This window comes from Urocampus carinirostris, chromosome 17 (assembly GCF_059441175.1).
Source record: "Urocampus carinirostris isolate Australia breed hairy pipefish chromosome 17, RoL_Ucar_1.0, whole genome shotgun sequence".
In the NCBI taxonomy this organism is placed as follows: domain Eukaryota; kingdom Metazoa; phylum Chordata; class Actinopteri; order Syngnathiformes; family Syngnathidae; genus Urocampus; species Urocampus carinirostris.
In genome coordinates, this window is record NC_142365.1 from 21,069,416 (window position 1) to 21,082,687 (window position 13,272).

At 39.3% G+C, this 13,272-nt stretch overlaps 1 protein-coding gene across 1 annotated transcript; it reads left to right on the plus strand.

Moving 5' to 3' along the window:
- Window positions 1-1,481: 1,481 nt before the first annotated feature.
- tmem88a (transmembrane protein 88 a) lies at window positions 1,482-11,430 on the plus strand. The gene is made up of 3 exons (XM_088321136.1): window positions 1,482-1,836; window positions 5,081-5,378; window positions 11,143-11,430. Exons 2-3 carry the CDS (start codon window positions 5,088-5,090, stop codon window positions 11,428-11,430), a joined length of 579 nt encoding a protein of 192 aa, XP_088177262.1. The 5' UTR covers window positions 1,482-1,836; window positions 5,081-5,087.
- The last annotated feature ends 1,842 nt before the right edge of the window (window positions 11,431-13,272 follow it).

The window sequence follows — 13,272 nt, forward strand, 5'->3', positions numbered from 1 at the left end:
AATAAGTGCTTTACAGATTGTCAAATTGTGAGTGTTTTTCAATCCTAACATCACCAGCAACCATTTTTACCGTGACTATCGGACAATTTTACAGGCTTGAGGCGTGGTTGCTGTCCTGCAATTTCTGGACAAATTTCAACATATTACCCATGATTTCTTTTATTGATGTTCACTTCGTGGAAAGGGGGATTGCCGCTTGTGAGGCCCCTTCTCAAGGTTTCTTATTTCCTTGTGTAACGGGTGTAATAATAACTTTTGTTTTACTGAAATTCCTGCTGAAATATGTTTATAGGTTTTGGTAAGTGTCCTGCAATGATGAGTCCAACAGTGCCACCTGCTGGTATGGGGTAGGGTTTGTTTTGGCTTTTGACATGTGACCGGAAGGCGGGGTTTTGTTGGCAGTCTACAGAGCGAGCTGCCAACAGTAAGACACATCTTTTTGGTGCTCCACAAAAAAAAGTTGATTTTAAACATTATAACCACAGCTGACAAATCTCTCAACATGCACAGTAATGTGATTGATGTTGTCAAGCTGTTTGGGTTTATTTTTGTTTTGTTTCTGTTGTGCTAAAATGTTAAATCCCCTTATAGAGATAAAAGAGATCAAAGCCAGCAGAGAAGCTAATTTTGTGACTCATTTTATCTGCAGGTAAATTGTATCTGTTTTCATACTCATTATTGTTATTATTTCTATTTTCTCATATATATAAAAAGGATGATGTTGGTTAAAATTCAGACTAAAGTAAAATATGTTCAATTCATTATAAACGTTAAAAAAACACTATATGATCTCTTGTTAAAAGTATCTTGTTAAAATGGATGTAAAAATGTATTGTGATATTCTAAAATGTATTTTATGTAAGTTGAAAAGAAAGCTCTTTGATATGCTTTGGGCAGTCTACAGAGCGAGCTGCCAACGAGATCAAAGAGATCAAAGCCAGCAGAGAGGCTAATGTTGTGACTCATTTCATCTGCAGAAACTGTCATTAAAACCTCATCATCTAGTCCAGCGTGAATGTGGATCTTTGGTGGGACAGGTACACCACGGTTACACTCGTGCTGAGGTTTTGAGTTTTTCCTTGCCCGCATGTTGGCTTTAGATCAGGGGATGGTGTAATTGTAATCATGTGCAGTCCTTGGGACATCGTGTGATTAAGGGTTATACAAATAAATGGGATTTGACTATTACTTAGTCTAAAAATCATAAATGCTCCTGACAGAGTGTTTTACAAGTGTAACGTAGTTATTTTACATGCCTTGATGGGGAAAAGTCGACAAAAATACTTTGCAAGCGGACTGTGGTTAAAAAAAACATGGATGGATGAGAAAAAAGTCATTTGTGTCTGTGGATGTGAGGAGGGTTAAGGGGGGGTCGAACACATACCCTGACTGCTCTAATCTATCCAAATAAACACTTCTCCCTCCCCCTGGAATCACATCTGGGCTGTGGTGTTATCACAGCAAAACCTCCACTGCCCTGTCGGCTTCTTGTGCGCAGGATATGCACGCACGCGCACGCAAACACACGCACTGAATCCTATCTGGAGTCAGACTGAGGAAAAGGAATGCCAGGGAAGGAAGTCTTGAAGTCAGTGCGCAAGCAGATTCCTCCTCTGGCCCCCCAACACTCCTTTTCCCGGACCGGGACAAGGTCACCGGAGTCCTAAAGCTGAGACGTAAGACCCCAGGAGGACAGAAGACCCCAAAGACTTGTTTTGAGATCGCCACCGGAATCCTGCAGAAAACGGAGGAACTCTTTAGATTTTCTTCATCCCTGGTTTAGGAACAAGTTCTGCAGAATTTGTGGAGCACACGTTCACGGGGTTCCCTCCCACAGTGAGTATGGCGCGCTTTTGTTCTTGTTTGAAAGCATTGCGCTCATTTGCGGACATTCCTGGTTGAGTTTTTCACGTTTTATAGTCGGTATTAGCGGGGAAAGTGTCTTTTTTTTGTTACACATAATTGAAAAGGTTGCATTATTTGTCTTTTTTAAGGGTGTTTTAATCTGGGTTTAGGGGGTAGTCACTTGGGGTAAGTCACAAATAAAAGCGCCTGCCAAAACACCCATATGAAAAAAAAATGAATCACATTTTCACCAACACTCGTGTTTGAGTTCGATTAAAAAAAGCCCCCCAAAAATCTACCTTTTCATCAAATTATAAAAGAACAAAAGATCTTGACTCAAGACAAGTATTTTAGTCTACAGCTGCTTTGTTGCGAAACGGGATGAAGTCTTTGTTTTAATGGTGGGTCGTTCGCGAACAAAATGAGCCTATGAGCCAGCTCTTTGAAGCCAAGCGAACGGAACAGACTTCCTTAAATGAAGAGCCGGCTCCCTAGGAAGTGCTCTCTCTCTCTCTCTCTCTACACTGGTCTCTCTGGTTCTCCCTCTCTCTCGGTCTCTCCCGGTCTGTCTCTGTCTATCTCTGTCGATCTCTCTCTCTCTCTCTCTCTCTCTCTCTCTCTCTCTCTCTCTCTCTCTCTCTCTCTCTCTCTCTCTCTCTCTCTCTCTCTCTCTCTCTCTCTCTCTCTCTCTCTCAGTCTCTCTCTCAGTCTCTCTCGGTTTCTCTCTTTCTCGGTCCCCCTCTTTCTCTCTCTCGGTCTCTCTAAGTATATCTTTCTCTCGGTATCTCTTGGTCTTCCCTGGCCCCTCTCTCTCGCTCTGACCCGCTCTCTGGCTCTCTCCTAACTTTCTCTTGGTCTGTTAGTCTCTCTTTCTCTCTTGGTCAGTCTCTCTCTCTCTCTCTCTCTCTCTCTCGGTCTTTCAGTCTCTTTCATTCTTTCTCTATTTCTTTCTCTCTTTCCCATTATTTCACTTCCTCTCTCTTTCTCTCTATCTTTCTCTTTTCTTTCTCTTTCTGTTTCTCCTCTTTGTCACTATCTGCCTCTATCTCTCTTTCTCTCTCTATCTCTTTCTTAAACCTTCTCTTTTTATCCTTCTCTTTTTATCTCACTCTCTCTTTTTATCTGATTCTTTTTCCTCTCTCTCTTTTGTCTATTTATCTTTCCCTCAATTTCTCCTGCTCTCTTTTCCTCTTGTTTGCCCTGTCTATTCCTGTCTTATTCATTTTTTTCTCTTTTTCTCTCCTTTTTTCTGTTCCTTTTCATCTCTTTGTCTTGCTTTCTTTCTTACTTTTTTCTTTCACTTCATTTTTTAGCACAATCTTTATTGTATCTCTTCTTTCCTCTGTTTTTATATTTCTCTCTCTCCCTCTTTCTCCTCCCTTTTCTCTCTCACCCTCCTCTCTCTCATTCTTTTTCCCCTCTCTCTGTTTCTCTCCCTCTCTCTCAGTGGTGCTCGTGACTGGGCATTACGAGTGGCGCCATCATATTTTGATGTTTTAAATGACCTTAAATTTCTCTGTATATTGACCCTAGATGTTAAGTGTCCTTGAATCGTGTGAAAGGCTATTATAATACTCTAGTAGTATATATTTTTTAAAATCAATTCATTTGGTGTATAATGTTTCATTATTATTAGTAACACGGTATATCTTTAAATACAAAACTAATCTGAAGAACTGTTCGGGAGTTGAAAGACTCTGTTCTCTCAAAAAAGAGACATGATTGAAAATACGATATTTTGTTGTTTTAATGTTAGAGTTAAGGGTTTAACATATTCGGCTACGTCACCCACAAAAATCGGTCGATACAAACTCTTCATACTCAAACCAAAAGAAAAAGAAGAATGCCCATCAAAAGATTTCTCGTGTTTCATAAGCTTCAAAAGCTAATTCATTTCTCAGGACTGAAAACAAGGTGTAAAAAAAAGAAAGAGGAATTTTGCAGCTCCTGTTCGGACTCATTGTTCTCGGTTATCCTGCGGTGGCGGGTGGAGCGAGAGGGAGCGCTTTCCCCTACATGCTTTAATGACTTTTGCATTTATTTGCACCCTTTTTGCTGCCATAGTGACAAGAAAAAAAAAAAAAGGGGGGGGGGGGTTACTTTCATTGAGCTAAGTATGTAAAAGCAATTCCAAATTGCACTTTTTGCATTGAAGCTTCATTGAAAACATCGTGTTTCTGCGCATTATTTAGCACCACCTAGTGGTAAAAAAAACTTCATGCATTAAATAAATGATCTGCATCAAAAGCAAAAATACATGAACAATAATAAAAACGTACGTGTTTTAAAATATTACAAAAACGAGAAATTGGCATTGATCTTACATACAGTAGCATGAGCCTTACTTAGAGGAGGCTGACATGATTGTCACTTTTGGATTTAATTTATTGTTTGTGTGTGTTTTAAATAATAAATGTCAAATGATAATTAAACATTACACACCAAATTAGTTGAGTTGATTATGCTAATTCATTAATTATTTTAGCCTCTATTGTTTTAACATACAGTGACCTTTTACCTTATTTAAACTTTTAGATTGTTTATACTAAGCAAACAGATGACGCCACTCATATTGACAAATCATGATTACCTTCAAGGGAGAGAAACGATAAATAGAGAAATAGGAGGAGAGGAATAGAGAGGGAGAGAGAGAAGGGTAAATAAGAGAGGAAAAGAGAAAGAATGACAGAGAAAGAGAAAGTAAGAGATAGAGAATGAGAGAGTGAAAGTGAAAGAGAAAGAGAGAAAGACTAAGAAAAAGAGAGGAAGAAAAAAAGAAAAAGGGGAAAAGAAAATTGTGAAAGAGAGGGAGAGAGAGAGAGAAATAGAGACTGAAATAAATAGATAGGGAAAGAGAAATACAGAAAAAGAATGAGAAAGAAAGAGAAAGAGAGAATAAGAGACAGAAAAAGAGAGAGTGAAAGCAAGAGAAAGGGAGAGTAAAAAAGAGAAATAGAAAGAAAGAGAAATAAAGAGACAGAAAAAAGGAGAGCAAAAGGAGAGAGAGAAAGAGAAAGAAAGAAAGAGAGAAGAAGAGAAACAAAGGGAAAGAAAGAGAGAGAAAGAGAGCATTCTTAAGGGATCCAGCCCTCTTTTTGGTAGGAAGCCGGCTCTCGACAGTCACTTCAGAAAAGTAGCACGTCTGTGAGTCATTTTTTTCAAAGTTATGCTTTTTAAAATAAATGCAAACCAAATGCTCCCTCTCGTCAGCAAAAATCCAATCTCTTCCCCCCAGAAGCAACATGAGCCTTTCACGAAACGGGACACTGGAGAAGGCCCCCTCGGACCCGGGCTCCCCCTCCAGAGGAGGCGGGGCGGTGGTGCCCCCGCCGTACTCCACGGCCGGGAGCGAGGCCCCCGAGCCCCCGCTGGAGTTGAGGGGCTCCCTGGACTGCTGGGCCTGCTCCGTCCTGGTCACGGCACAAAATCTGCTCATCGCCGCCATCAACGGCTTGTTGGCGGGAGTGGTCTTCGGCACCATTCTCACCCCGGCACTCGTCATGATCATCTTTGGCTTCCTTTGCCATTCCACGGTCAGTCTGAGAAAAGACTTTACTGTCAATAATTAAAAATCTAGTTACTTCAATTAAAATGTAACCCCGAGATTACTGAAACCAAAAAGTACTCCGGAATGACTATCTAGTCACAAATTGCTGCATCGAAGCAACAGTTTATCTTGAAAACTCGCAGATGAACACTCCAAAGAGAAACACCATATCCATTTAGTCTCTGGATTTTCAACTTGCTCCTTCTCCACTTTTGGGTATTGTCCAAAACGTTTTTATTTTTTTCCCAAGGCATGGTGTATTACGTTTGCCTGATTGATTTTCCATTGGCTTGATGTTTCTGTGTAAGCCACGCCCCTTTCTCAATGTGCTATTTACCATTTGCTACTAGTGACACACCCCTAAATATGCATATATGAGGCGACCCCCTGTTTTGGATATTTTTTTTCATAGACGTTAATTTGACTCAAATTTGAGTATACACCCTATATAAAATGTAAACATACAGACGCTCTCCATTCGACTTACGATAAACGGTAGATACGATCATTTTTTTTCAGGATGTCGAAAAAAATTCGGACATTGCTGTATGTTAGATTTTGTATTGTGTGCACCTTTTACTGGGTAAAGGACAGTACTTTAGTGGTTCTTTCTGCCACTACTGGTGTGTGGCGCTGTGAGAGGTCACCCAGCATCCACACCAAAGAAGAAATCCACTTCCTTTTACTAGTTCGTGTGTAAACATTCTATACTGTATCTCCAGCACGCTAAGAACTTTGACATTTTCATTGATTAATATCTCGTGCATCCATTCAATATGGTTGGTGTATAGTGTAAAGAAGAGGAGAGCCGTTTCTTTTGAAAAACAAGTGGAATAAGAAAGTTTAATGCGGTTGATAAAATGGTCTTAACTCGTTTTATCCATTACTTTTTACCATGGAGTAAGACCTCTTGAAGCGCAAGTAAAAAAGTTAGTAAAACTTCTCTCTATTTATTTTTATAGAGCTATTTTTTTCAAATGTTTATTTTTTGTACAAAACAATACAATGTGTGTATTAAACACACTTATATAAACCTTAAACATACAAAATATAGCACTGAAGCAACTTACAAACACCTTTTACTTACAAACGATTGTTCGTAAGTAGGGCAGCGTCTGTGTATAAACTCATAGCCAGGGGGCCAAATGTTGCCCCTGAAAACTTGAAATGTCTAGATGTAAATTAGTCAAGAGTGTTTTGAGCAAAAATGTCGTCCCACAATGCCCGTCAACTACGATACTGCTCAGGGCCACTATGTGGCAGTGTTTCCATATCAAACCCAAAGAGTGGAATTGAGAAATAAATTATCCCAAAAATGTCCAAGATTTCGTTATTTTGATGTATGTACTTTATATAAGGTATGTGTAGCAACATTTTTAATCCAAATGTCATGTGTATGATTAATTATTTTACATTAGAGAGTATTTGTATATATTTTGCATATCTATCAGTTACATTTAGGTACATTTATAAATTACATCCGGCCCGTTTTCCGCAACCAATAAGCTGATAAGGCCCTATGTGAGAACATACCTGGGATATGGAGAATATCTTTATGAGGAGAAAGTCAGCGTTCTCATATTGTGTGTTTGAAAAGGGGCCACCATAAATGTTTCCAGTTGTACTTTTTGGATAAATATCAGCAGGATCAACCCTCATCAATGGCGGATCGAGGATTTTTTTTGTGTCAATGTAACTGATGCAGAATTATAGTGTTATCGGAGAACATCCCAATTCATTGTCTGCAATGAATTAGTGATGCAGTAACACTCCATGAAAAAAGAACAGTTGAGTAACTAAATTGTATTAATAATTTGTTGCTGTACTCGTAACCAAGAAAAGTAATGCCTTAGTTCCAACTAGGAGAGGTCGTTTGAGATATAGATATTTGCTGTCACATACAACATTGTACTTTAACGCATGTACAACTTTAAATGCATGAGCACTACTATAGTCTTTCATACATACTAATATACGATCCCATACTACTATAGTTTGTCACTCATACTATTTATACTCCCATAAATAAACTATTATACTCTCACACACATTGCTATATGGTTTTTCCTACACTACTATACTCTCTATTAGAGATATTACTATACTCTCATACACACACTACTCTCCCTTCACAAACACACAGTACTGTACCCTAAAGGGAAAAGGACATTCCCAAGTCTCGCCGCATGTTTTTTCCGGGACCGGACCGAATATTTGGACTTTAAAAAATTGGGCTGGAGAGAAGCAACACAATTGAGGAAATGTATTTCAAAGTTTCAAAACAAAAATAAAATAGAGGACTCTGGACCGGTCTGATCAGGAGACAGTTCTCACAGTCAAATGGGCATTGGAATTTGTTGACCACAGTTTTCATAGGAAAGGGTTGTTGATTTGCAAAATGGAACATGAAATTTCAACACGCAAAGAAAATAACTCTTATTCGAGAGCCCTTTGTTAAAACTGGTCGCAGCTGTATTTTTAAGAATAAGGGCGGAAGACTTTTGGTGGTAAAGTACTGATATGAAAGGATACAGCAAGTAGATACTTCATTCAAATATGTGGATGAACACAAGTCTGCTTTTGTCTAATTACTATTTTTGTAACGTTCTTAACATTGGTGAACCCACTATGATTTGATTAAAGAATTACATTTTTTAAAGGAATATTAGACTGAAAGAAATCACATTTAATTTGTAAATCTGGAGGTCGCTGGTTCGCGCCTCGGCCGAGTCATACCTAATTGGTAAAATGGCGGCGCCCTCTGTTGGCTGCGGCTGCATCGGCTCGCTACAACGGGTCAGGTGTATCGACATTTCGTTCTGTGTACATTGTTACAAAGAATGACAATACAAAGGAAATTATTATTATTATTATTAAATACAAAAGACAAAAGTCGCTTAGAAAATGTACTTTTCTTTTTTAAATTAAAAATTACACCAAATCTAAAGAAAATAAGTTCGTCTTTTTTTTCCAAAATCGTGCAACCCTAAATAAACACCGCAAAGTTTGAATTTAGTGAGTTTTTGGGCAGGCAAAATCAAATATTGTTGATGTTGGGGCTGCATGATTGACTGAAATCTAATATCTTTTGCGATTGGTCGTCGTGCGATAGTGTAATCGCAAGACACTGCAGTTTTTCAAGGATTTATAGAAAGCTCCCCAGAAGAGGGCACTCTTCACTTGAATGTTGTTGTTAAATCGTTTGTAAAATCCGGACAGTTTGGGTTTCTTTTGAAGGGTAACACACAAAAATTTTGTCCCTAACTGAAATAATCACGGCATTAGAAAGTGTCAATTGAATTTTTTTGTTTTGTTTGTTTCAAGAGTGTATTTTGTTCGTTGACTTGGTCTTAAATTTCATTTCAGAAGGCATTAAAAAGTATTTAAAAGTCTTGAATTTAACTGGCTTTCAGCTGTAGGAACCCTGGTATAGTAGTAAGGATGAGAGAGTATAGTAGTGTCTCTGCATGAGATGACTGTGTCTGTATGAGAGTATAGTTGTGCATGTGTGAGATGATTTATGAGAGAGCAAGTATGATTTACTTCTCAAACGGCTTCTCTGATGTCAATATATATCACTAACATAGATAAATGGAGAAAAATAGTTTTTTTAAACGGTATGTTTGTCTTGGCTCTTCTTATCCACCACACTGTGTTGAACAGTCAGTGACTTGTGGTCTGTTGTTCTTAGTGACTCGATCCTGTTTTGATAAATTTTGATGCGGTTTCCTGTAGTGCAAATTGTAATCTTAAGCAGCTGTAACTCTTTACCTCAATTACATTATGCCAGGAAGTCTCAAAATCACTTTGCTAGGGGGTCCTCGGAGTTAGGGTCCGGGTGAGGTTGGGCCGAATCAGGTTTTGCACAGAAAGTTGGGCTAAAAACATTCTACTGTTTTTTAAAATCTTGTTTTAAATTCTTTAAACAAAATAAGATCCAAAAAAAAGAATTAATATGAAAATAAACCAATTAATAAGTAAAATATGAATCTGTCAGGACCAATGTTCCCTCTAAGCTCGAAATTTCTAATTAAGAAGCGAATTAAGTCAAAGAACATGTACATGAAGGTAAAAATACAAGGGTTCCCCTGACGTTGTGTTCTAAATGCGGTATTTGGAAGTCAAGGTCAAAGTAGAACGAATCTTTGGCCAATTTGAGGTTTTTAGGTGCGCCTATACTTCATAAACTACGGTAGTTAAACTTATACGTTACATCTGGCCCTTTGAGGACAGCCATTACACAAGAGCAGGGGTCCTCATTGAGTATATTGCAATCTGCTGGTGGATTACAGAGATCGTAATGGTAGATCATGGGAAAGAGTATTCAGCACATTGTTGGGATACGCAGCATGTGAGCATGAATGTCAACGTTGCCCATGACGCAGTAACAAATTGGGGAACTCCAAATGTTGTCAATAAAAGGTGAAATTTATTACAATTATAAATGTTTTAAAATTCTCTTAACTCATCATTTAATAAGTATTTAATGATTGTCAAATAATATTTACATTACATGTATGTGTTGTTAAATGTATGACAATGGGGTTTATTAAAATGCCCTTGAAATTAATAAAGAAAACAATATTTTGATTAATTTACTGTTTAAGTATATGCTGGAATTCTGATTATAAACCACAGGTGTAAGTACTGTATTTGCCTGGTACAGCAGTACAGTGTTACACATTTTTTGCAAGAGTAGTATTAGAGACAAAGATTGGCAACGGAAAAAAAGACTGACCACAATTGAGTCATGGAGTTAACAATTATTAGAATTTGACTTTTGTGTTATGTCATGAACCAGAAACAGAGACTGGACCCAGTAGCATTTGTTTACTCAGTTTTATTAATAAAGAGGGAGAGTAGTGCTTGCGTCCATGATGCAATGATCGACGGACACGGGTAGCAAGTGGCGGGAACGCGGAAGTGGCACTTCCGTGTCGAGCGGGGATAATCGTGGACTTGCAGGAATACCGGTCGTTAGCCAGGACGGGAGAGCAAGGGCGGTATCGAGTTCAGAAACGAGATCGGCAACAGGTGTCTGGCAGGAAGCGGGCCAAAACAGGTCGGATGTCGGGATGGTAGAACAGGGCATAAACGGGTCCAGAAACAGGTCGGCAACGGGTATCAGGCAGAAGAAAAAAGGGCAAAAAAAATGTCGGACGAAATGAGCTTGCCTAGCTGGGAGCATAGGGTCGCAGCAATCTGACGGCGTCCTCTTGAAAGCCGGGGGTTAAAAAAGAGTCTCTTGGCCAATCAGCTCTCAGATTTTTTGGCGCTAATTGGCAGTCACTGGTGCCTTGAATTGGCAATCATGACAGTATTACATGTTTTTATTTTTTATTTTGATTAAACATGTTTGAATTATTTAGGCGTGCATTGAGAGATACTCTGAGCATTGATCTAGAATCTCGATTTTTTTTTTGAGTTGGATAGATCATTTCATTATCGCTTGCTGAAACATAGTGAGTACCCCTGTACTAGAGGTGAGATTGGGACTAAAAAAATCCAGCTGGATGTGGGGCCATGGGTTTTAAAGCCTGACTCAGCCCTAGCCCGACCATTTAACTTGGTTTGAGGGACAGAGCCAAGAGCAAACAGGATTTTTTCTATTTTATTTGTGAGGACTCGAAAAGATGAGGGGTGATTTTACCTCTACATGAAGATTTTACCTTTACATTAAACTGATGCGGTCTTAGGTAAAAATGAGTTTGATACCCCCTTGTGAACAGTTGTGTTCTGGTGCATTTCAGGTGCAGCCTCACGGGACTTCCGTGTACTGTTCAGACCTTCTGGACGACGCGGGCTGCGTAGCGCTGCTGGTGGTGGGCTTCCTGCTGCTGACGCCTCTGCTAGTGTTAGCATTAGCCGCTTTCTGCCGCCTGGCTCGCCACCTCCAGCTGGGTCTTTGCTTCATCCCATACAGCCGGGCGGTCTACAAAAACCTGCCGGCGGCCCGCAGCCGGGAAGCCGGCGTGGCCGGATGCTGCGGCATGCCGGAGGCTTCCGAGAGGGAGGGGAAGGGCAGCATTTGGGTGTGAGGGGAGGGGAACACCACACGTTTTGTTTTTGGTGGGTGGTCCTGTTAAATCAGTTGTAAAAATCAGCCCATCAGTAAAAAAGGATTTTAAGCTAATACTTCTGTAGCCCTTTCTTGTATTTTATATATTTTTTTCCAATAAAAGCTTACTCGGATGTTGACTTTAATTCATGCACATTTACTGGACTGTGTTTAAAGGTGGAGTGCATCATTTCAGGTGTCCTTACAAAGTTAAAAGACAAATATTTTCTATATTAAGTATGTTCAAACAACGTCTTACTGGGTTTTAACAGCCTTTATATTAATTTTCCACCGCAAAGCTCTTGGGGCTGCAGAACACATTAGGCTGGAGGAAAGGTTGGAGTTGTAGTGACTTTATGTTTATCACCGCAGTATTTTCTCATGAGTTCGTACAGGTGCTTGTAATCCTTGAAAAAGATTGAATTTTAATGTTGAGTTTTCAAGGTCATGAAAATGCTTGAAATTGTGACCATTGCCATGTTTTTTACACAGAAAAGTAAAAAAAAAAAAGGGCGTGAAAATGAAGGGACACGCCTGCTCTGGTAGGCCGGGAGTTGTCACCGCCTCCAACTGGTCGCACCCAAGAGGACAACTCTATTTAGAAAACTGTCTCTGTTGGCCTGGCTCCCAAATGGCTCCTCAGATGTTTCTTTTTTTAATGATATATTATCAATGATAATAAAACATTATGCATCAAGTGATTGAGTAATTAGTATTTTAGTATGTTTTGCTGGAGTTCCCTTAAAAACACATGAAATATAAATTTAATATTCACAGAAGTACATTTTTTTAGCTTTTTACGCACTGAATCGATTTAAAGTCGAACAACAACACAAACTCACTAAAAATCAATACAATAAAATAAAAATTAAGGATGTCAATTCTTCAGTGCTACATATAAGTGATAGATTTTTTAAAAAACTATTTAGAATTATGTTCTAACCAATTTGGACACAGATCCTCAGAAAAATACGCAAAAAAAGTCAAACAAATAGCAAAAGATCAACAGTCCCTAAGGCTAAATGCACTCTGCTTCGCAGTAATCAATATCATTAAAATGAGTACAAATTTGGCTCTTCTGTATTGAACTCAATTATTACCCACCACCCATAGAGCCTAATCTGTTTCGGTAAAACAAGTGTGGCGTAGTCAAGCCGTGCAAGCATTGTCGAGGCAGAATTCCTGTCAGTTTATAGCAGACTATAGACACAAAAAGATCATAGATCATAGATAAGAACAGCTCAAAAAAACACAAAGTATGTGCAAACGGCAAGATACCGACTTTATTTTAGTCATTAAAGTCCATCCATCCATCCATTATCTGCACCGCTTATCCTCAATAGGGTCGCGGGGGTGCTGGAGCCTATCCCAGCTATCTTCGGACATTGGGCCGGGGACACATTCTGAACTGGTTGTCAGCCAATCGCAGGGCACACAGGGACAGACAATTCGCTCGCCCATTCACACCTACGGACGATTTGCACCGGCCAATTAACCTGACATGCATGTTTTTGGAATGTGGGAGGAAATCAGAGTGCCCGGAGGAAACTCACGCAAGCGCAGGGAGAAGATGCAAAGTCCACACAGAAGGTTTGATCTCATGCCCTCAGAACTGTGCCGCCGTGCTGCCCGTCATTAAAGTCAACAACAAAAAATTAATTTTGATCACCGATGGATTTTTTCCTTTGAATTGCTAAAAAAATTGGAAAAATTGTCCTTGAAGGTTTTTGGAAAGTGCTTGAATTTGTACGTGAAAAGGTGTGTGATCCTTCTTTGTTAGTGTAGCATGGAAATGGTGGGATTGAGAAAAGGCCTGTTTTAA